The 20517-nt window shown below is 51.4% G+C and overlaps 1 protein-coding gene across 2 annotated transcripts in view; it reads right to left on the bottom strand.

Annotated features, from left to right (window-relative positions):
- GPT2 (glutamic--pyruvic transaminase 2) overlaps positions 1–20517 on the bottom strand; it is a 32786-nt gene continuing 12269 nt past the window's right edge. For both annotated transcript variants that reach the window (XM_032424236.1, XM_032424237.1), the window contains 8 exons: positions 17575–17708; positions 15394–15637; positions 11453–11532; positions 9489–9625; positions 6040–6214; positions 4462–4617; positions 3298–3410; positions 1–2073 (listed from right to left, as the gene is read on the bottom strand). In XM_032424236.1, coding sequence (XP_032280127.1) covers positions 1983–2073; positions 3298–3410; positions 4462–4617; positions 6040–6214; positions 9489–9625; positions 11453–11532; positions 15394–15637; positions 17575–17708 — 1130 coding nt within the window. In that variant the 3' untranslated portion in view covers positions 1–1982. The remainder of the gene's footprint in view (positions 2074–3297; positions 3411–4461; positions 4618–6039; positions 6215–9488; positions 9626–11452; positions 11533–15393; positions 15638–17574; positions 17709–20517) is intronic.

Here is a 20517-nt window from a genome sequence, read left to right as displayed (position 1 = left end):
TCAGCTGACCTTATGTTTTTATTTACTTTAAAAGCAAACCAAGTGCATACAGCGTCTTTTTAAAAAGTCTTGTAAACGTTGCAAAGTTTTTAGGTGTTATTTATAATCTGAAGAGATTCATAAAAAACTACTGGACTTGTTAAGACTACAAATAGTAGCCCCCTTATCCCCCCATGAAAAAAGCAATTGTTACAAAAATATAAAAAATAGACTAGCTTCTACTATGTAACCTCTCCACCAGAAACCTCACGACTCCGGGACACATTCTGTTTTATGCACCATCCAACAAGCACAAGTGCAATTTTCTCAATTTTTAAGGAAAAGTTCCCGAACGTTCCGTTTGTTCTTGAGATTGTAGCTTTCTTCACAGGGGCTGTAATGCTAGGAAGTAGAGACAGTCTGTAGTCTCCTATCGCCTTCCCCTGCATGGGCCCAACACAGAGATTACAGCATAGGAGGCTGCCTTCAAAGCTCACGCCTCTTCGTATTTGTCTCTCTAGCTCCTTCGATTCCAATTTGGGACTTGCTGGGTCCCCGGGCTCCTAAGCGGGCCTTGGCTTCCCCCACTGCCTACTGAGGAAGGCCACTGGTAGGAGGGGGCTCTCAGAGAAGCCTGCTCTTCCCAGAGCACCCACGTTTTGGGAGTGTCGGTCAGGCCCCCACCCAGGTTTGCTAATGCCAGGAAAGCGGTAGGCTTGGTGGAGGATACTTCCCCGGCTGGAGAGAGGACTGATATCCCAGGACAGTCTGCAGAGTCTGGGAGGGAAGCCAGCAGCAAACGTGGAGGCGAAACACTTGGCATTAAGATACTTGGATAAACTTCGAATCCAATTACATGTACTCGTCCACAGCAGCCAAGCTACCAGGCACTTTGACCGATTATGAGCTAGGAAATGGGCTGAATTCAGTTTGAAACAACAAGACACTACAGGATGGGGCTGGTGGGGAGGGCTTGACTGTGGTCAAGTCCTTGAGGATGCCCCCTCCCTCATCTGGACATCTTCAGTGTTTCCTTATCCCTGCTGTCACCAACAGGGGGCGATGTGTGTAAAGGCTCAATGGAGCCCTTGGTAGAGACCGGTTGTTGGCTGACAGCAGGATGGATTCACACGTCGGCAAGCAGAATCCCTCCACATGATGGGGATATTGCTGGGCTGTACCCTGCGTCCCCGAAGTCCAGGGAGTCCTCTCAGACGGGGGTCCCAGCCTAAGCACGCTTAAGAGAACCCTTCATGCCCGAAGCCCTCACTACCTACTGCTCTATGTGCAGAGTCCTCTCTACCTGCTGCGTGCTCCCACGTGGAGACCTGGTTCGCACCCACTCTTCCCCTGCAGGACCCGCTGACCTTGGCCGTGGCCCCCAGTATCTGTCACAACCTAGCCTGGTATCCAGTCCCACCCCGCCTGCACCATTCTTGCCTGAGAGACAGGCCATCTGCCTGCAGGCCAGAATGGTGGGCCCTTTCTGAGCCTCCAGTGGACTTCCAGGCTCTCCTGTTTGAAGAACTAGATTTTCACACCACTAAGGGTTTTATTTCACAGATCATGGTGGTGAGTTTAGGATTTCCAGTCCTCGCCACGACTGTCATACATTTCCCAACACTTTCTTACTTCTTCAGATCTGAAACATCTCTCGCCCAACATACCTTGGTTGTTTTAAACCCCAAAGGACCTTTCCCAAAAGCAACAACAACGGATTCAGAGAACGCTGGCCACATGTGCTGAGCAAGTCCCCTCTACTTTGGTTGCTTCAAAAAAACAGGACTTCTGAGATATCCCCAATCACATTGCTCAGAAGAGAAGTGCTCCCAACATCAAGGCACAAAGAAAGAAGTCTCTTGGGGCAAAATGACAACGAAAGCGACCAGTGACCTTTGTGAGGCCTGAGGCAGAGTCGCTGGGGAAGGCAAGTTCAGTCTGGCGTGGGTGGGCATCAGGAGGAAGGCCTGACAAGCGGGTCTCCCTTTGGGTCTGAGCAGTCCTCATGCGTACTTCTCCAGGAATTTTATGTGAAAGTCCTTCACCTTCTGTAGAACCGTCTTCAGCTTCTCCACTGGAGGGAGGATGGTCATTCTGTCAGGAAAGAGGACAGCGTCAGCCTGGACACAAGTCGCTCTGGAAAAGCGGAGAGGAAGGAAAGCAGGAGCTCTTTCCTTCACCTGTGTTGTGGAGATGAGGAGCCGTGGGCAAGCAGTGGGAGGGGGAGGCTGCAAAAGCACCAGGCCCGGGGCAGAACCTGTAACTCGCTGAACCACCCCCACCCCAATTCATACATTTACTTTTTACCCAAGTAACACATGGGACCAAAAGCAGTAAGCTGGCGGCAGCAGTAAGCTCACTGACAGGTCCGCCTGTTACGGCAGAAGGCCTGCACCACATTCAGACCGGTCTGTCAAATAAATAAATAAAATCTTTAAAAAAAATAAAAAATAAAAATCTCTTAGAGTGAGAACCTCCAGTCACAACTCTCCCTCCAAAGGCGCTCCCCAGTTGCCATGGTAACTAACTCCTTCCTCTAATACTGCCAGTATGCTCCCCCACCTGAAAGGCAGCCCTCTCGATGTAACGGTTTCTTGAATGAGCCATGACTTGCCAAGATGAACCTAACTAGGGTGGAGAGGCCGAGCACACACACACACACACACACGATTGTCCATCCGGGGCACGACCTGAGTCAGGACTTGGCTCCAGGTGCTAACTAAGCTCATGACATTTCTTTTTTTAGCGTCTGCTGCAGGAGACATGTGAGAGCACTGTGCACGGAGAAGGTGCTGTTCTGAGCAGAACCGGCCTCGGTGGGGAAACCCCGGCTGAGCTGCTCCCGCTCACTCAGCAACCCGGGCTGCCATCCTGGCAGGGTCCGGCACATGCTGTGCAGTGCGTCCCAGAAAGTGAAACTGCTTCCATTGTTTCGGATGCAGCGTCTCTGCAGGCTTCTGGATGAGCTCCTGAGCACCTGGACGCTGTATGCTACCGCATGGGATTGGAAAAGGACAGGGAAATAAAGAAAGAAAACCCCACCTGAACATTTCAGATGGTATGTGACAGATGGAGGCAGTGGAGGGGGAGACAAGAGCGGTCAAGGAGATGACCTTGGGGCCCACGCAGAGTGTTCCTGACTCCCTGGACCCAGGTCTCAGCACGGCTCTGCAGCAGGACGGGGGGGTGGTCTGCGGCAGGGGGGTGGGGCTGCACACATCTCAGTCTCTGGAGCCAGCCCGTGCTCTGTGATAAGAAGCCCCAAGTTTTCCAAGACCAAGCTGGGACCAGCCCCATGCTGCAGACAGACAGAGGTACCTGAAGTGGTAGGTGCCTTCCCTCTGCCCGAAGCCACTGCCCGGTACGACGCAGATGCCGGTCTCCTCAAGGAGCTTCATGCAGTAGAACATGTCCGGGGCCATTTTATGGGCCTGTGGGAGCAGAGCAGAACTTAGACTTCGTTTATGGCTTTGTACAAACACACCACCGAAAACTCGAAGGCAAGTAACCACTGGAGCAGCAGGTTCTTTCCCACGGCGGGGCCCTTCTCCCCTCTCTCCCTGCAAGGACCGAGGCGGGACAGTGCACGTGGCCGAAGCAGGTGCAGGGAGCAAGGAAGCTGAGAGCTACTTCAGGATGGCCATGGGCTGCGGTACTTCGGCCTCGCCCAGGACCGGGGTCTCTGTCCTTTGTGACCCACACCCAGGCAGCAGCGCCACAGGCATCCCATATGCCAAGCGCATAACCCTCTGACAACGAGGCCCTGAGGGCTGCGCCAGGCGGGCTTCCAGAGAACAGCTCCTCGGGGGCTCTGTTCACAGTGCTTCTCACACCTCGGTTCGTACAACCTGTGGTACCCGCTAAATGGGTGCCCAGCCTCCAGCACCAGGGATTCGGCCTCAACAGGTCTGAGTGGGGGAGGGCCCAGATTCTGAATGTTTAACGGAGGTTTGGGGGGGCATGAGGACAACACCTTCAGAAATACTGCTCTGGCCCTTGATCCTCGAAGGAGGGTCTGGGGCACGGCCTGGAAACGTTGCACACATGAATCCCGGGCCTTATGCGACTTCCTGCAGCGGCAGCGGCATTTCAACAAGCCCCCGGGGTGATTTCGAGTCCACACCAGCTGGGACAAGCGCTGCTCTGGGACAGTCACTGCGCAGAGCAGATGCTGTCATGGCCTCTTCAGTTTTAAATGCATCACGTCACGCATGGGGCACCTGCCTTCTGAACACTGGCGTTCAGAGCAAAGATCGGCACTGCTCGCCCGGGGCTGGCCTCACCTCTGCCCCTTCACCACAGCATGCTGCAGGGCTGGGCTTCCGAGAGCTCACCGTCTTTCTGCTATAAGCACCATCTGGCCGAAGGGTCCGCGAAATTCCAAGCCCCCAGAGCCAGTACTTTTGCTCCCCGAGGCAAGAAACAGCCCCCAACCCAGCAATTCCAAGTGAACCCAGTGCGCCCCCGCCCAGCACCCCAGACCTGAGCTGCTTCCACGGCCTTTCTGGGGATGAAGATCTGAGGAAAGGCGTACATGGCGCCCTGCAAGGGGTTGCAATGAATTCCGGGGACTTGGTTAAACAGGTCTTCTGTCAGCTTAGCCTTTTTGGCCAGATTACCCAGGACAGACTCTTTCTCCTGAGGAGACACAGAAAACACAGGAGTCAGCGTATCTCTGGGCATCATGGAACGGCTCCAGCCACTGGAAACTGTCCCTTCAATGTGGGGGCAACAGAGCAGCCTGGTGAAAAGTGAGCTCATGTGTGCACGAACACAGCAAACCAGGGGGGTGGGCGAAACACATCCCTCTCCAGGAACTTCTTCCCTGGGTGCTCAGCCCAGAAGGCTGCCCACGGCCCCGGGGCACGCAAGTACAGGGAGTTCTGGGCGACAGGTAGGTCCTGCATAGCTTGTCTCATGGCTTCTATTCTTGTACAGGAGGTCCTTCCTGAACACAAGAAAACCCCGTCCCAGCCCAGAAGTCTGAATGGACCCGGCCCTGGTTGGAATGCTCTAGAACATGCATCTAGGAGCTGGCCCAAACTCTTCATCTGGGGGGAGGCCACTCTCAATCCGTGTGGTGTGCATAAGGCATGTGACCCAGGCAAAGCAAATCAGTGATTGGCTCAGAGGTGAACATTTCCAGGACTTCTGCTGGAACGGGGATGAAAGCTGTAGCCTGAGAGTGAATGAAACGTGGTCCAAGCGTACAAGGAACTATCATTCAGCCTTTAAAAGGAGGCAAATCCTACCACATGCTAGGACTCAGGTGTACCTTGGGGGCATTATGCTCAGTGACATAAACCAGTCACACAAAGACAAATACTGTCTGGTTCCACGTAGATGAAGTACCTAGAATAGTCCTATTCATAGAGACAGAAAGTAGAAGAGAGGTTAGCAGGGGCTGGGGGACAGGGAAACAGGGAGTTAGTGTTTAATGGGGACGGAGTTTCAGTTTGGGATGAGGAAAAGGTTCTGGAGATCGATGGTGGTGATGGCTGCACAGCAGTGTGAATGGATTTGATGTACTAAACTGTTCAGTTAAAAATGGTTTAAATGGTAAATTTTACATCCTGTGTATTTTACCACAATTTAAAATAATGTGAGCCTGGAACAGCAGGGGCCTGACTTTTTGGTTATGTGACCCATACATTTTTGTTTAAACTGGTTAAAGTTGGGTTTTTGTCCCTTGCAGTTGAAAGGGACGATCACTTCGAGCCGCAAGGATGGCCGGTCAATACCATGCCCATCCCTTCCTCCTCTTCGGTTTAGTAACAGAAGCCCCCCAGGTGTTCTCGGGACGCGAGGCCCTTCCCTCAGGGTACCCGCCCACCCGTGGGGCTCACGGGTGAGGAAGAGGGAGGCGTCTTCCACCTCAGACCACAGCCCAGCCGCATCTTCACACCTACCCTCGTGGGGTGGTTCTGGCCAAGAGGAGCCGTGAGCACCCCCGGGAGGCCATCTGGAGGGAGGCCGGCCACGGTGACCCCGAGTCCAGCGTGAATGCTCGTGGCCCCGCAGCGGCAGTGACACGAGGGGCCACAGGACACAGCGACTCACCCTGCGGAACTGCTCGAAGGATTCCTCTCCAGGTACTGGGGGGTTCACGACGATGTCCATGGCAGCCTGCCCGGACACTGGCGGGCACAGTCGCACGGACAGCAGCTTCACCAGCTGGCCTTTGATCTCGGGGTGCAGGTTGATCACCTCCATGTAGCCTCCTCTGTAGCCACACCTGCAGGGTTGAAGGGAGGAGGACCCACTGGTCACAGAGCGGCCTCAACTACGTGCAGTCGGGTCAGCCAGAATGTTCTGTAAGCATCCCCACGCCCAACACGGAGCAGCCAGGTGTGGCCGAGTTCTTCCCAATGGGACTTGAACACAGTGACATGGGCGAAGTCCACATTGCTTCCTTACAAGGAAAAAGCATGCTCTCTCCTCCTCTCTCTTTTCCCATTTCCTAAGGAACGGAGACACTGGAGCAGCAGGCTCAGTGCTGGAGATGGATGCCCCGTGTGGACAAGGCAGAGCCCGAGTCCGCGAGTGACCTCGAGGTCAGCCTGTCCTGACCTCCCCCGCCTTTGGGCTGTTATGTCACGGGCACCTTGTTTCAGCCACTGTATTTAGGGGCCTCTTTGTTAAAGCAGCTTAGCCTGAGGCCTAGCTAATACACCAGCCCCTGTTCCAAAGGGGTGCATGACTCGGGCCCGCACAGGCTCCAGGGCTGGGTACAGATTCCCTGAGGCCATGAGCACAGCCGGAGGACTTCTGCCAGAACTCCTGTTGCCTGAAAACAAAGTCAACCCAAAGGAGAGCAGAGCTGAGCAAGACAATGAGACCAGGCAAGAAATCAGAGACAGAGTCGCATCGACATCTTCCCAGACTTTTCACCCATATTAATTTTTTTTTAAAAAGCCTCTTCGGTGTAGGTCGGTTCAAGTCGAGTTTCCATTAGTTATCACCAGAAGGATCCTGACTGATACAGAGTCAAGTCACATGAAAGTAAGCTGAGATATGCAATGAGTTAAAAAAACAAAAAAACAAAAAAACCTTCCAGAACTGACTCGGCACCAGCAGTCACACTTTCTGGAGCTGTGCCTCCTCCTCTGGGCTGTGACTGATAATGTTGGGACTAATGACTACAGAAATGCGACTCCCTGAGGCAGGAATCTAGTCTTACCTTCCTCTGTATACCCCACACCCTCAACCTCAGAGCACCTGACACAACGAGACACTCAGTAAAACGCCACTGGTATCAGCCTGCAGACCAGCAAAGGCAAGTTCCCACATTTCATCTCTCAGCTGGGTCTTCCAAGGCAAGAAGATAAATTCTGGTATCTCAGAAGGGTTTCCCCTAACAGAGGCTGAAAGAAGAACTTTCTGCTTAATCCTCGGCTGATGAGTAGAAAATCAAATTGAGAAGAGCAATCTGATCTCAGGTAATCAGGATCTGAGGACTGTGGGGCATAACTCAGGATTCCAACATCCAGGAGACTATTAAAAGAATAATCAAGAACACAATGCAGAGATGGCTAGGTATGTGATAAAAACGAGCTTGAAAAATGAGTTAATAGAGAACAGACTTATTTAAGAAAAGAGCTACATAGCACATGAGTCTAGCAAAGATAAAGCGCTGCTAGGACCATAGACCAGAAAGACCAGCATAAATTAACCCCTGCCCACATCAAATCAAGCCAGCTGGGCAGTCATCCCAAAGGTACAGCTCCCTCCACCTGGCCAAAATATTTCTCCAAGCTTCACAGTTCCATCAGCCTCCAGCTCAACAAGGGAGACCCTTCCCCCATCCTAACACCTGGCGCAGGAAAGACCCCACCCAGTGTTGGGGGATGAATGCCCTAGTCTTTCCTTCTCAGCCTCTTTTGCAATTTCCCCCTCTTCTCCCACAGCTTCTGAGCACTGAGGGCCTAGACCAGTCCTTAGACCTCGTGTCTACCTACACTCACTCCCTGCAGTACGTCCCGGCTCAGAGATCTAACAACTCATTCACTGCATCTCCCAAACTTCAATCAGCTGGCTCTCGGCCCTGAGCTGGGGACTCACACAACCATCTCTATTTGGACATCCAATGGGCATCTGCAAATTCAACACATCAAAAAAACAATTCCCAATCTTTTCCCCAAACCTGCTTCACCCACAGCCTTCCTCATCCACTGATGGCAACTCCATCCTTCCTGTTGTTTGAATAAAAAACTTGCGAATGAAACTTGACTCCTCTCTCTCACAATCATCTTTTCCATCAAGCAACTCCTGTCCACTCCACCTTCAAATATATCAGGATCCAGGGTCTCCTCCGCATCTCTATCCTGGCCCACAGTACCTCGCCTGGCTGTAACAGCCTCTTGTCTTAAGTCTCTGTTCCTGCCCCTACCATACAGTAACCAGACAGTGGTTAGTAAAACCTAAGTCAGGTGAGTTTGCTCTAATCCTCCAATGGATCCCATCCTGCTCTGAGTAAAAGTAGAAACTAACCGGGGCGCCTGGGTGGCTCAGTTGTTAAGCGTCTGCCTTCGGCTCAGGTCATGGTCCCAGGGTCCTGGGATCGAGCCCCGCATCGGGCTCCCTGCTCGGCGGGAAGCCTGCTTCTCCCTCTCCCTCTCCCCCTGCTTGTGATCCCTCTCTCGCTGTGTCTCTGTCAAATAAATACATAAAATCTTTAAAAAAAAAAAGTAAAAACTAACCTAAGTAGCCCAGGTGATCTGGCCGCCTCTGACTTCTTTGGTCTCAACATCTGCCACGTTCCCCCTCATGCACTCGTTTCCAGCCCCGTGTCCCTGAACATTCCAGGTATGCCTCAGGGCTTTTGCACATGCTATTCCCGCTTAGAATGCTTCTCCCTCAGATACCTGCCTAGCTCCCTCCGTCCTCCTCAGTGACCCTGCCCCCACCACCTGGCATTCCCACTTCTTCTCTATTTTTGTCCACCGGACACATGATTTTATTCATTTGTCTACTGCCCCTCTCTCTTCACCAGAAGCTAGCTGTTAGGGCAGGAATGGCTGTGGTTTGCTCCCTGCTGTACCCTCAGTGCCGAGGTCAGTACAGGACTCACAGCAGGTCATCCGTAAGTATTAGCTGAGCGAACAAGTACAGGACTGGAGCAGACTCCCTGGCCCCCGTGCTAGGGGGAGGGGCACATACAGCTTGGTCCCCTGGCCTGACGGCCATCTGTCCACTCAACCTGCCTTCCCTGGCCCCTCCGATTTCAGTGTTGGAGCCGCAGTGATAGAGCGGGCAGAAAACACTAGTGTTGGAAGCTGTTGTAGGTCCTGCTTTCATCTGCATCGTTTACCGTGGTCAGGTTTCTTTCAAGCAGGACCTTATTTTACATGAGCCTCTGCACAAGGGCTGTCCTCACACCACAGGGCTCCCAGGCGGGGGATATGGCCTGTCTCCTGTTTCTTGGATCAGCAGAGGCCGTAGGTAGGGGCAGCCTTCTCCATCCAGCAGGGTGACTGGAGGCAGTGGGAGGGAGGTGGACGCCAACGTACTCGCCCATGTAGCCCTTGGAGGTAGAGTGGAAGGATGCAAGCTCCACGTTGCTGGAGTACTCGGGCCCCATCTCGTAAAGCACCTTCTTAAAGGAGTGGAATTTGCAGTCTGGAGAGTACACGTTGTCCTGGTACACCTGGGGGAGAGGACAGGACAAGCACAGTCACCCAAATTCCCCAAGAGGCCTGAGCTCATGCAGGCTGCTGCCGAGGGCGGGCATGGGTGCTCAGGCTCAGGCTGTGTGCTATGAAGCCCAACCTCTGATGCTACTTCCAGGAATGAGCCAGGCCAAAGGAACCTTCCAGAACAAGTAAGGAGGAAAGGCTTTGGGCTAGATGCCCACTTGATTTCTCCCATTCCCCCACACTCACCTCCACCCAATCTCCAGACCTTTCTACCTCATCTGACCAGTGAGGACATCAAGGACTCCTACCTGCCCAAGCCAGTTTTCTCCCTGAATGTTTACTTCCTTCCATAAGACTAATAATGAAAGCAGTCCATGTAGCTGTCCTCTGACCCCCCACTTCAAGTGCTAAATGTGTTGCTCTCTTGGCCCTTTACGTCACCTACCCCATTCGGAACCATTCTGTTTCTCTGTTCATCTCACTGCCAGCCTTCCACAGACTGCACCCATGAGCAGCGTCCACACATGCCCTGTTCTTTCCTGTGCACACAGTCTACACTCAGCAAACAAGCACCCCACTCCGCCCTTGGGGATGAACTTCCCACACTCATGTTGGGGATCAGGGAAATGGAGGCTCTCGGGGACACTGTGGGGCCACGGGAGGGTCAGCCCAGCTCCACCTTCAACAAGCTATGCACAGCCCTCCTTCTCTTCCTCTCCCACCTTCTCCTCTTCCCAGACCTGAAGGGGAGGAGGTCTGCACACCAGGTCACTCTGCTGCCCCATCTCTCCTTCCAAAATGAAGACTGTTAACACCTGATACTAATATAACCCTGTATGTTAACTATACTGGAATTAAAACAATATGTATTTTTAGACCCATCTGCTAATCATGGCAACAATGTGATGGGTAAGCCGTGTGTGTGTGCGTGTGTGCGCAGGGGTCAGGCGGTATGGGGGGTGCTAGTGAGCAAAGAAATGAAACCAATGTGCTAGAAGCTACCACTGACCAGAAATCAGGAAGAAATGAAGAAGTGGAAAGAGAATTTGACAGGCCTTGAGTTTCTTCCTTACAAAGCAGGAAAAGAACAAGCAGCCTTGGCTCCAGAACTGGGGTTTCAAGGAGCGGCAATCATGAAATTAAGATTTCCCTACCCTCCCCCCACACACACACACACAGGCTGGTAGACACAGAAGCACAAGGAGGCACAGGAACGCAGCATTATGCCCACCCAGAGCCCACTCTCCCTTCCTGAGAATGAGTCCCTCAACGTGCCCTCAAGGAACACTGCTCCCCCCCCCCACACCCGCTCTCAGGGGAGAGAGCTCACCCCTTGCCTGGGGCCTGGTCAATTTGCATACTGCAACCACTGGCCACAGTGATTGGTTCAGCAATGGGCGTGTGACCCAAGCTGCACCAATGAGGCTCGATTCTGAGACTTTTGCAGGAATCACCAGGAAGAAATGGTCTTTCTAGGCTGGGAAGACAGCAGGGCTGTGTGTGAGGCCAACGTGGAAGGACAGAGAATCTGAGAGATAGGGCTGGGGTCCCTGGACTTAGCCCCACACCTGTTACCCCTACCATCCTTTAATTTTTCTTTTAAGTTTAAAGTGGTTTGGGTTAACTTCCTGAAATTTATAACCAAGAATCCAAACCAATATAGGGATGATTTAGGTCACAGTGTCATAGGTTGTAACATCCTCATCCTTGGTTAGAATCACTCCTCCAACACCTAGAAAGTTCTCTCTGGTTACAGAAGAGTCAAGTCTGGCTCCCTCCCCCTAGAAGAGAAAGCTCAGCCTCACTCCCCACGGAGGAGAGAGCTGAGCAACTCTTACCTCATCAGCCAGGAGAAAGAGCTTCTCTTCCCAGGCAAAGTGAATCACATCTTCTATGCACTTTCTGCTTTGTACCTGACCTAAAAAAATCCCCAACAAAACCAGAATGCAGCTTGTAATGCTGTTTAAATTGTCCCTAAGTAAGAACCCCACCCAGAATCACTCAGGTGTTCTATGTTCCCACACGACCCTTAGGGATCACCCTCCCTAGTTGCTGTGCCTGATAAGGTGTAGTCAACCTCTAGGGACCCCTGAGTGTTGGCCCCATCTGTCTGACTCATTTAAGCCACGTACATGGAGGGAGAAGTGTCTCACACTCAACTTTCTTGTTACTCTTATGAGAGTGTTGTGTGTGTGTGTGTGTGTGTGTGTGTGTGTGTGTGTGTGTGTGTATAGAGGGATATGTTTGTCTGGGCTAGAGGACAGTGTCCTAAAGAGCAGGAAAATAAAACTGAAGGGGTTAAATCAATCAGCTCTGCCTCCCCCACCCCTTACCACACACCAAGAGCAGCCAACGGAGAGAATCACACTGGCTGATAGAGAGGTCGCACAATGTCCCAGAGAGGCACTCACAAGCTCCGTGAGGCAGGGACAAGATCTGTATGGCTCATCGGCTATCCTTAAAGCCAGTACTCAGCAGGTGCTTGGCAAATATTTGCCACGTAAGCACTACATTAACAAGCCTGTGCACCTGCTCTGGTGTCTCCTGTCAGCCGCCACGTGGGAGCTATGCATCGCTGCTGATGACCGGGAGCACACTGCAGTCCTCCCTTTCAAGGTCCCTCCCTTTGAGGACTTGACTCAACACAAGCAGTGGAAACCACCACCCCCCGTGTTACAGAAATGAGTACAAAGGGCAAAACAGTACTCTCCCAGTTCACAGGAAATACCATGGGTTTGAGGTAGGGAAGGACCAAATGCTACAAGGTGGAAATGGAAACTTTCTCCCATGTTTCCTGACCCCTACTCTGGGCAGTGCCAGAGGTGCTCCCATACTCTCCAGGAAACACCACTACAGTCAGGCTTGCTGATTGCTTAAAAAAGGCTGCTTCTTTACTGTGCACGTATGTGTATCTATGGATATTACCTATAACTCTGTGTGTATGTGTGTCTGTCTTTGCACATTATTTATGTATACATATATATCTTGATGCAGAGCAATACGTAGAGTATATTACCTTTTTGTTAAAAATAAAAATATCTATGTTCTTCTCTGTACGAGAACATCAAGAACATGTCTGGAAAAAAATTAGCTATGTCTCACAAAAGCACTGTATGATTCAACCAGGATCTCAGCCTTGAACTATCTAAGCAATGAACCAATTCCTTTACTAAAGGTCCAACTTTTCTCTTGCCAAGCAAGCGCTAAACCAGGCTTCCTATGAAGCTCAGGGTTCTGGGATTCCGGAAGGACGGCAGCCCTGGATTCTACAGGAACCAGCCACTTTCCCACAGACTGACAGGTTGTGGCTACCCAGGGGGCTGGCTGAGCCTGCCAGCAAACCCTACTGGGCTTGCCTCTGATCCCACTAACTATCCTGTTAGAATGCAATCAAAGATCTGAGCAGCAAGAATATCAAAACCATGTGCACATAATGCCAACGGGAGTGCAAAGAGGAATTAAGTCAGGACCAGGGCCTCAGAAAGCCTGCCGCTCAGCAGAGGGAGTGGAGCCAGGATATGCCCATGATTCCACTGAGGTGTGCAGCGCAAACCTGAGGACAAGGACAGAGCTTGTTTCTCTCCAGCGCCTGCAAGTCACTCAGAACATGCCTCAGAGCCAGTGGATGGATAGACACATGCGGTGGGTGGTGTCAAAGGGACCAGGACACAGCTGTGCCCAGCAGGGGGAGACACGAGACCACCTCACAGAAGGGATGACTTTGACACAGAAGGCTGGAGAGGGGTCTTCCAGGCCTCTCACCACAGGCTGGGCCAGAGGAAATTTCCCACAACCTAATGAGAAAATCTGTCACTTGAGCCTGCTCAGGGTCCTTCCCTTCTTCGAGTAACAGAGCTCAGCTGTTCTGCCAGGAATTGCCTCTTTTTGCGCTCCAGCAGGGGCAAGGGACACACACCTGGCCAGAACCTTGATTTGACTGGTGCAGGGATGGGCAGGTGACCCAACTTGGGCCAAAGAGTCTGGCCTGGAATTTTTTTAAAACTATGGGCGAGGCTCTCTGCTGAGGTTGCTCAGTGGGCAGGCCATGGCTGGAGCTGCTGAAGGTCACATCAAGGACAGAGCCTTCCTGAGGACTCCACCCAAGACCTGGGAAAGGGATGGAGGTACCTAGGACAATGATGCTGACTCAGGTGTGCCGCTCTACCCCTGCACTTTACAGTTCTAGGACCCAACCTCTTCAGGCTTGAGCTGGGTTTCTGTCTTAAAACTCAGAGTCCTGGCTTATTATCCCAATCCATCTTGACACCTTTCAGCCAAAGTGCTCACAGTGTGTGGTCCAGACAAGATACATGGCCATCACAGGTAGGTTTCTATTTTTCATCCCCCATCTTCCAAGGCCTGACTGATATTTCACACATTCAGACCTCAGAAAGCAGAACCAGCTTCTGCCACTCATATAGTTACTCTTTAAAAATTACTCATATTAATATACACTCACATGATCCCTTTACCTAAAATAGTCAAGTCTTTGATGCAAATATTTCTTCCCAGACAGCCAGGCAAGAAGATATACGTAAATGCCTGGCTAAGAAGTTACCAGCCCTCTAACAGAAACTAGGCATACAGAGTATTTCCCAAGATATAGGACCTGCTACTACTCCAAGCTGGGACCAGGAGCATCAGCATCACCTGGGAGCTCGTTAGAAAAACAAATTCTCAAGCCCCCCACCCCCGACCTAATTACATCAGAGTTCCTTGGAGTGGGGTCCAGCAGTTTGTTTTTTAACAAGTTAAAGTCGGAGAACCAACGTCCTCGGGTGGTGGTTCTCATCCTCAACGCAGGGAATATTGATGCCTGGGCCCGATCCCCAGAGATTCTGGCATGCAGCCCTGCCTTTAGCATTTTTAAAAGCTCCCTTTGTGATTCTAATGTGCAACCGGGTTTGAGAAGCCAGCTGTAGTCATTTTCCTACTGCGTTCTGGTTAGACTCTGCATCCCTACCTCCAGGGAGCTGATGTACATAAATGAGTGTTACAGCCAGCCGCACCCATTTTCTGCACTCAGGAATTCAAGTGGTGCTTTCAGCTGATTGAAGCATCATTTGATGTTCCAAAGAAGCAGATTCCACAATCAACTCCAACTCGTTTTGGCCCTGACCCAATTTATCTCAACAAAGGAGGAGAGAGGAGCCCTTGTTCTCGGCATCCAAATAGCACTGGGGGCAAATGAAGCCAGTGGCCCAGAAAGATCAAAACAGGGAAGGCTGTGCATTTTTTTTTTTTAAGAAAAATATGTAAAAATAGGAATGCTTTTCAACTTCTGGAAACAGGGTTTTTCAGTTTGTTTGCTGTTGTTTTTAACAAGGCATTTCCTCCTCAGGTCTCAAAGTACACAAGTAACATTGTGTCAAAGAAAAAACGCACACACCAGCATTCTGATAGCTGGTTCAGCAAAACAACTAGGAGTAAAGGTAAAACGAGGCCTGTGATTCATGGGGACAGGTTGTGTGTAAATAACCTCAAGGAGATTCTTTGCAAATGCAAGAACGTAAAAAAAAAAAAAACAAAACAAAAAACTGGTTTTAATAATAATACAACCCTGTCCAAAAAAAAAAAAAAGCCTGCATTTGTTCACCTCCTAAGCTGGCCTGGCTGGTGGCCGATTTTATGGCTTTATGTTAGCAAATCTGGCACTGGATTGGGAAACTGGGAGCAAAGAGAACGTCACATTATTTAACTCTTTAGTGTCCAGACGTGTAGTACACCAGCTGCCCTGCCCCCACCGCCCAAGAAACTGGCGAAGAAGTGAAGCACAGACCTGTGGGGTTCCCAGGGTTGATGATACACAGCACCTTGGGGTCACAGTGGTCTTTGGCCTCCTGCAAGGCCCGCCGGAGCTCGTTCACATTTAGGGCCCAGCAGTTCTCCTCATCTAGGTAATAGTTCACCTGGATGGCATCGAGCTCGGAGATGACAGCCGAGTAGAGGGGGTACTGTGGGATGGGGATCATCACGCCGGTCCGGGACTTGCCACCCCCAGACACCAGGATCTTCAGGATTGTCTGCAACAGAGAAGTCACTGCTTCCAGGGACACCGCCAATCTCCACCCTTTGGGGGCTGCCAGGCAGACTCCCCAGGAGGCCCCAAACCCAACCTTTTACCAGCCACCCCGCTGCCCGCCTTTGGTGCAGGCCCATGTGAGCTGCTTGACTTCCCTGAGTCTCACGGTCCCCATCTTTAAAACGAGGTCTGCTGTGAGGAGTAAGCAAAATGAAATGCCTTAAAGTTCTTAGCACAGTAGTTAAAGGACTCAATGCTTATACAAAGAGGCCTTTTAAAGCAGTAGTCCACAAACTGGCCCCGTCTTGGCCCTTAAGCTCATTCTGTATGTCCTGGCGGGGAGGAGGGACAGGAATCTGTCTTGTTAGTAATTACCGGTGCCCACGGCTGGGCAGACCCTTAACAAGGAAGGGACTGTCGAATCAGGATAAAATACCCATCTTCTACAACCAGGTGGCGCTTGAACCCGGTTGTTTCCACCGCTGTGTGGCTGAAGGTTTGCAGGACTCCTGAGAAACCAGGCCACACGAACCCCGTGGGGATACTGGGGGAGGTGGCAGTAATTGATTGCAAACCCTGTTCTGGAGGAGTTCCCGCCTTACACAAAGGCTCAGTTCCTTGCTGCAAGAATGCTACTCGATTCAGAAGCTCAACAACTTGATTCTTTTCACTAAATCTTGAGGACACCTCCCTCCGCTGCTCTAGGACCTCTGCCTGTACGTGGGCTTCTCTGGGAATTAAGAGAGGCCTTGACAGCAGAACACAGTGGAAGATGCGATGGTTGGAGACCTGAGCCCCAACACTAGAATCCCAAAGGTTAAGGTTTAAGGTTACTGGGCCTGTTTCGTCATGGGCTCCAGTAAAAGCTGAATGCATCGGAAAGGCTTTGGGAAAGGATTAAAGCACTCAACAAACATCAGAAACAAGAGCCTTGGAGGTCAAAAGACGAAGATAACCCCATTAAAGGAAGAGTCAGCACACACTCCCTGAGGAGGGAAAATGAATGAATTGAAGGCACCAGCCCTGATTAGGCACAGGAAGGAGCATGCTCCATGGGAATGGATGAACGCAGGTCCCTCAGACCCAGGACTTCAGAGCCCTTCTGCTAAGCACACTTTGATACCAGCCCCTCTTCACCCCGTCCACAGCTGACCCCCAGCCCAAGCCACCTCTTTCCTCAACTCCTAAACGCTCGCTCACATCCATTATGCCCCTTCCCTGCCAAAGTTAAATCTTAACATAAATCCCTGATTCGTCTGTCACTCCCCCCACCTTCAAGTCCTTCAGTGGACATTGTTCTTAGGACAATGACCTAAATCCTCAGCTTGGCCACTAAGGCCCTGTAGGACTCAGGCCCCAGTTGCCTCCCTAGCCCACTTCTGGAAACTCTGGCCCTTGCTACATGTACTTATTCACTCCGACTCTCCTTCTGCAAACATACAGCCGCTTTCCGGCTCACAGCCTTGCACATGTTGACCTTCTGTTCAGAACACACTGTCCCCTACCTACCCTGTTCATGCCTACGTATCCTCCAGATCTCTGCTCAGCCATCCTTTGTGAAATCTTTGTGCTCCCCACAACCACCCCCGCCCCCGCTGCTCCTCCCGCGGCACTCTGTCCTCTTCACCCAGAAGAGAAACCGAGTGCTTGTGGTAGGATGTTTATTTATGTGATATTAATGCTGGTCTGGTCCAGCACTAGGGTGTAAGCAGGGGCCAGGCTTGTTTGGTTCCCACGGTCTCCCTAGCACCTGGTACAGCACCTGGCAGAGGAGGAACACCAGTATGAACTAAGTGAGAGAAAGGCCAATGCCACCAGAAAGACAGGCAGCCTCGAGTGCCCAAGGCTCCTCTCCAGCTGGACCCTCGGGTGTGCACTCTGGGGGGAAACCAAGGCTGCGGGAGACAGCACTGCCTAATAAGCCACCCTCCCACGTACAGAAATGCCGTCACTGGCTCCTGTGGTCAGATAAATGTTGTCGGGGTCTGCAGGCACGCCGCCGTCTCTCCTGGTGACGTAGGCAGCCACGTCTTCACGGATGCAATTGACGCCCTGGCTAGCGCTGTAAGACCCTGTAAGACAGCGAGCAAGACAAGTAACTGGAGGCAGGATGACTGGCTCTATGCGGTTGGTGACAGCCACAGAATTACCTGGGGTGCGGGGGTGTGGGGGAGGTCTTAGACAGGACCCAACTCCCACTACTCTAGGCTGCAGAATCGTGGCAAGCTGCTTAACCACCTATCCGGCCTTCATCCACCCACCCGCTCATCCATCCGTCCACTCATCTGCTATCTCTCCATTCATCCACCTGCCCATCCACCCACCAATCCATTCATGCTTTCAACATTCACAGAGAAGTTAGACATCAAGCATTATCCCAGGCCCTGGCATCCAATCAGGCAAATGTGCCCATACCTCTTTTATCCACCCTCCTGAGATTCATACACATTCTACAACATATAATCACTACTGCTAGGCTTGCTCTGTCTTTATCACCACTGCCTACACATGGTTCCACAGAACCTGGAGGAACGGCAAGAGCCTTCTGCAGCACTGGAAACGTTCCATGTCTTGATCCGGGTGAGGGTTACTAGGTTTGTTAATGCCTCAATAAAGAACTTAAGTTTTTTAATGTCACGCCACTGTTTTTAGAAAGAATTTGAGAATAGGTACTTGCACATGCACAGAATCTGGTAGGAGTCCCAAACTGGTTGAACTGAACTCTCTGGAGAAGTAAAGGGGAGGCCGGGGGTCAGAGGTGGGAGGCAGACTTTTCACTCTATATCCTTTTACACCATTTGAATTTTAGACCACATTTAAAGAGAGCCAGCCTATTCCTTCTAAGACTACTGCAAACCCACCACCAGGAGGTAGGATGGGGCTTCTCTGGGCATCAGTATCAGTCAGCCCAGGCCCTGCGCCCTGCAGGCACTTCACGTGGGCTGTACTCAAGTGGGCCAGCCAGGCTCCGCCTCAGTGTCTGTGCATCACTGGACTCCCCCTTCCCCTCTGGCCAGCCGTAGGATGGGGAGAAGAGGGAGGGCAGGCTAGGCCAATTCTCTAAGGTTCCAGTGGCAAACATTAACATGTATCAAATCCAGGTGGTGGGTTCCAAGTCTTTTGTTACATTACTTGGGGTATTCTAATGCATTTGAAATATTTTATAAATTAAAACAGTGGGGAGGTACAAATGCTGGTATTAGAGAATCCGTCCTCTACGGAGGGACTGACTTGATTATTTCTGAGCTCCCAATCTCAGAAATATTTCCCTGTGCCTTCTCTCAATGCCTGCCCCTCCTCTCCATGGGGCCTGTCCATTCCCACACCAGCCAAGCCTCCCCTTTCTCCTACCTCTAGCTCATCCACTTCCTTGAGTTCCCAGGCCTTCGCCCCTTGGCAAGCTCCCCGCCCCTGCAGGCCACTGACTTTCCACCCTTTCCTTCAGCTTTTCTGTTATGCTCCAAACCACACTGGTCTTTCAAAGCTCAAATCGTCTCTCTCTAGGGGGCCTGTCATAAAGATACTGCCCCACGCCCAGCCTCTCCCCTGACCTGCAATTTCTCCAGTTATTTATTGTATACACATGAAGCCTGCCTCCCCATGTTGACTGTAAGTTCCTTGAGGGCAAGGGCCATTACCTAGTTCTTTTGTGCATCTCTGCTAGAGCAACCTATCCTCCTGCCTGGCCCCACCCCACTACACCCCTGCTTAGGACCCACTGCCCTCAGACTGATGGCAACCTGCCTCCCATGGCCTACAAACCCACATCATCACCACTGCCAAACTTCCCAGCCCCATCACATACCGCCTCATCCAGACCTCTTCACTTTATCATACTCAGTTCTCAAACCTCAGGGCCTTTGCACACACCATTTCTTCTGTTTGGCATGCATTTGCAGGTTCTCTATTACTCCCCGTCCACTTGAATTTGAATCATATTTGCTCCTTAAACCCTCCCTCTACCTTAGAATCCCTGGTTATAGCCCCATAGCTCTCTGCTTTTTCTCCAAGAACTCATGAAAACTAGAGATTATTTTTTGTGTGAGTTCTTTTTAATGTTTGTTTCTCCCAAATCTGACCGTGAACTTTGTGAGCATAGAAATTCCATCTGCCTGGTTCACCAGTGTCCCTCAGCGCCTGGAGCGGTGCTCCAGGAGGGCTAGATAAGGACCTGCACCTCCCTGGATGTCCAGATTCCACCTTAATCTTATGTAAGATCCAAGATACAACCTGAACTGAATTACTCATCAAACAGAAAATAAGGAAACTCTAGTCAGAAGTAATTTTAGGGGCGCCTGGGTGGCTCAGTTGGTTGAGCATCCAACTCTTGATTTTGGCTCAGGTCGTGATCTCAACTGAGGCCCATGTCCGTCAGTTCTGCGCTCAGCAGGGAGTCTGCATGAGAGTCTCTCTCTCCCCTTGGCCCTCCCCCTACTCATGCATGCTTTCTCATATAAATAAATAAATCTTTAATAAAGGGCACAATAAAAACACATCCAGATGAGCTCTAAGACCCTGTTTACATATTTAATAATCCCGACCTGGGTCAGGGTCGCCCTGAGCATACTGACATTTTCCATTTCCCTTACTTCTATGGGCTGGTAGGCTTAGTTGACAGAGCACCACCCCCAGGATGACACTGTCCTACCCCCTGCAATGGGCAGGGACTGGTGGTGAGCCCCAGGGACAGCGCTTCTCCACACCTGACAAGGGGCTTTAGCACATACGTCAACCTCCTTCAAAAGCCCAGGAGGTGAGTAGAGTACTTTCTAGTTCAAGGAGGAGAGAGGCTCAGGGAGTACCCGCCTCACCTATCCTCATAGGGTCCTCAGACAGAACTCAGTGCAGGTCCCCAAAACCCCACAGGCCAACTTTCCTCTT

Source organism: Phoca vitulina, unplaced genomic scaffold (assembly GCF_004348235.1).
Source record: "Phoca vitulina isolate PV1807 unplaced genomic scaffold, GSC_HSeal_1.0 scaffold30, whole genome shotgun sequence".
Taxonomy (NCBI): domain Eukaryota; kingdom Metazoa; phylum Chordata; class Mammalia; order Carnivora; family Phocidae; genus Phoca; species Phoca vitulina.
The sequence above is the reverse complement of the archived record's forward strand: the minus strand, read 5'-3'. Positions and strand labels throughout refer to the sequence as shown.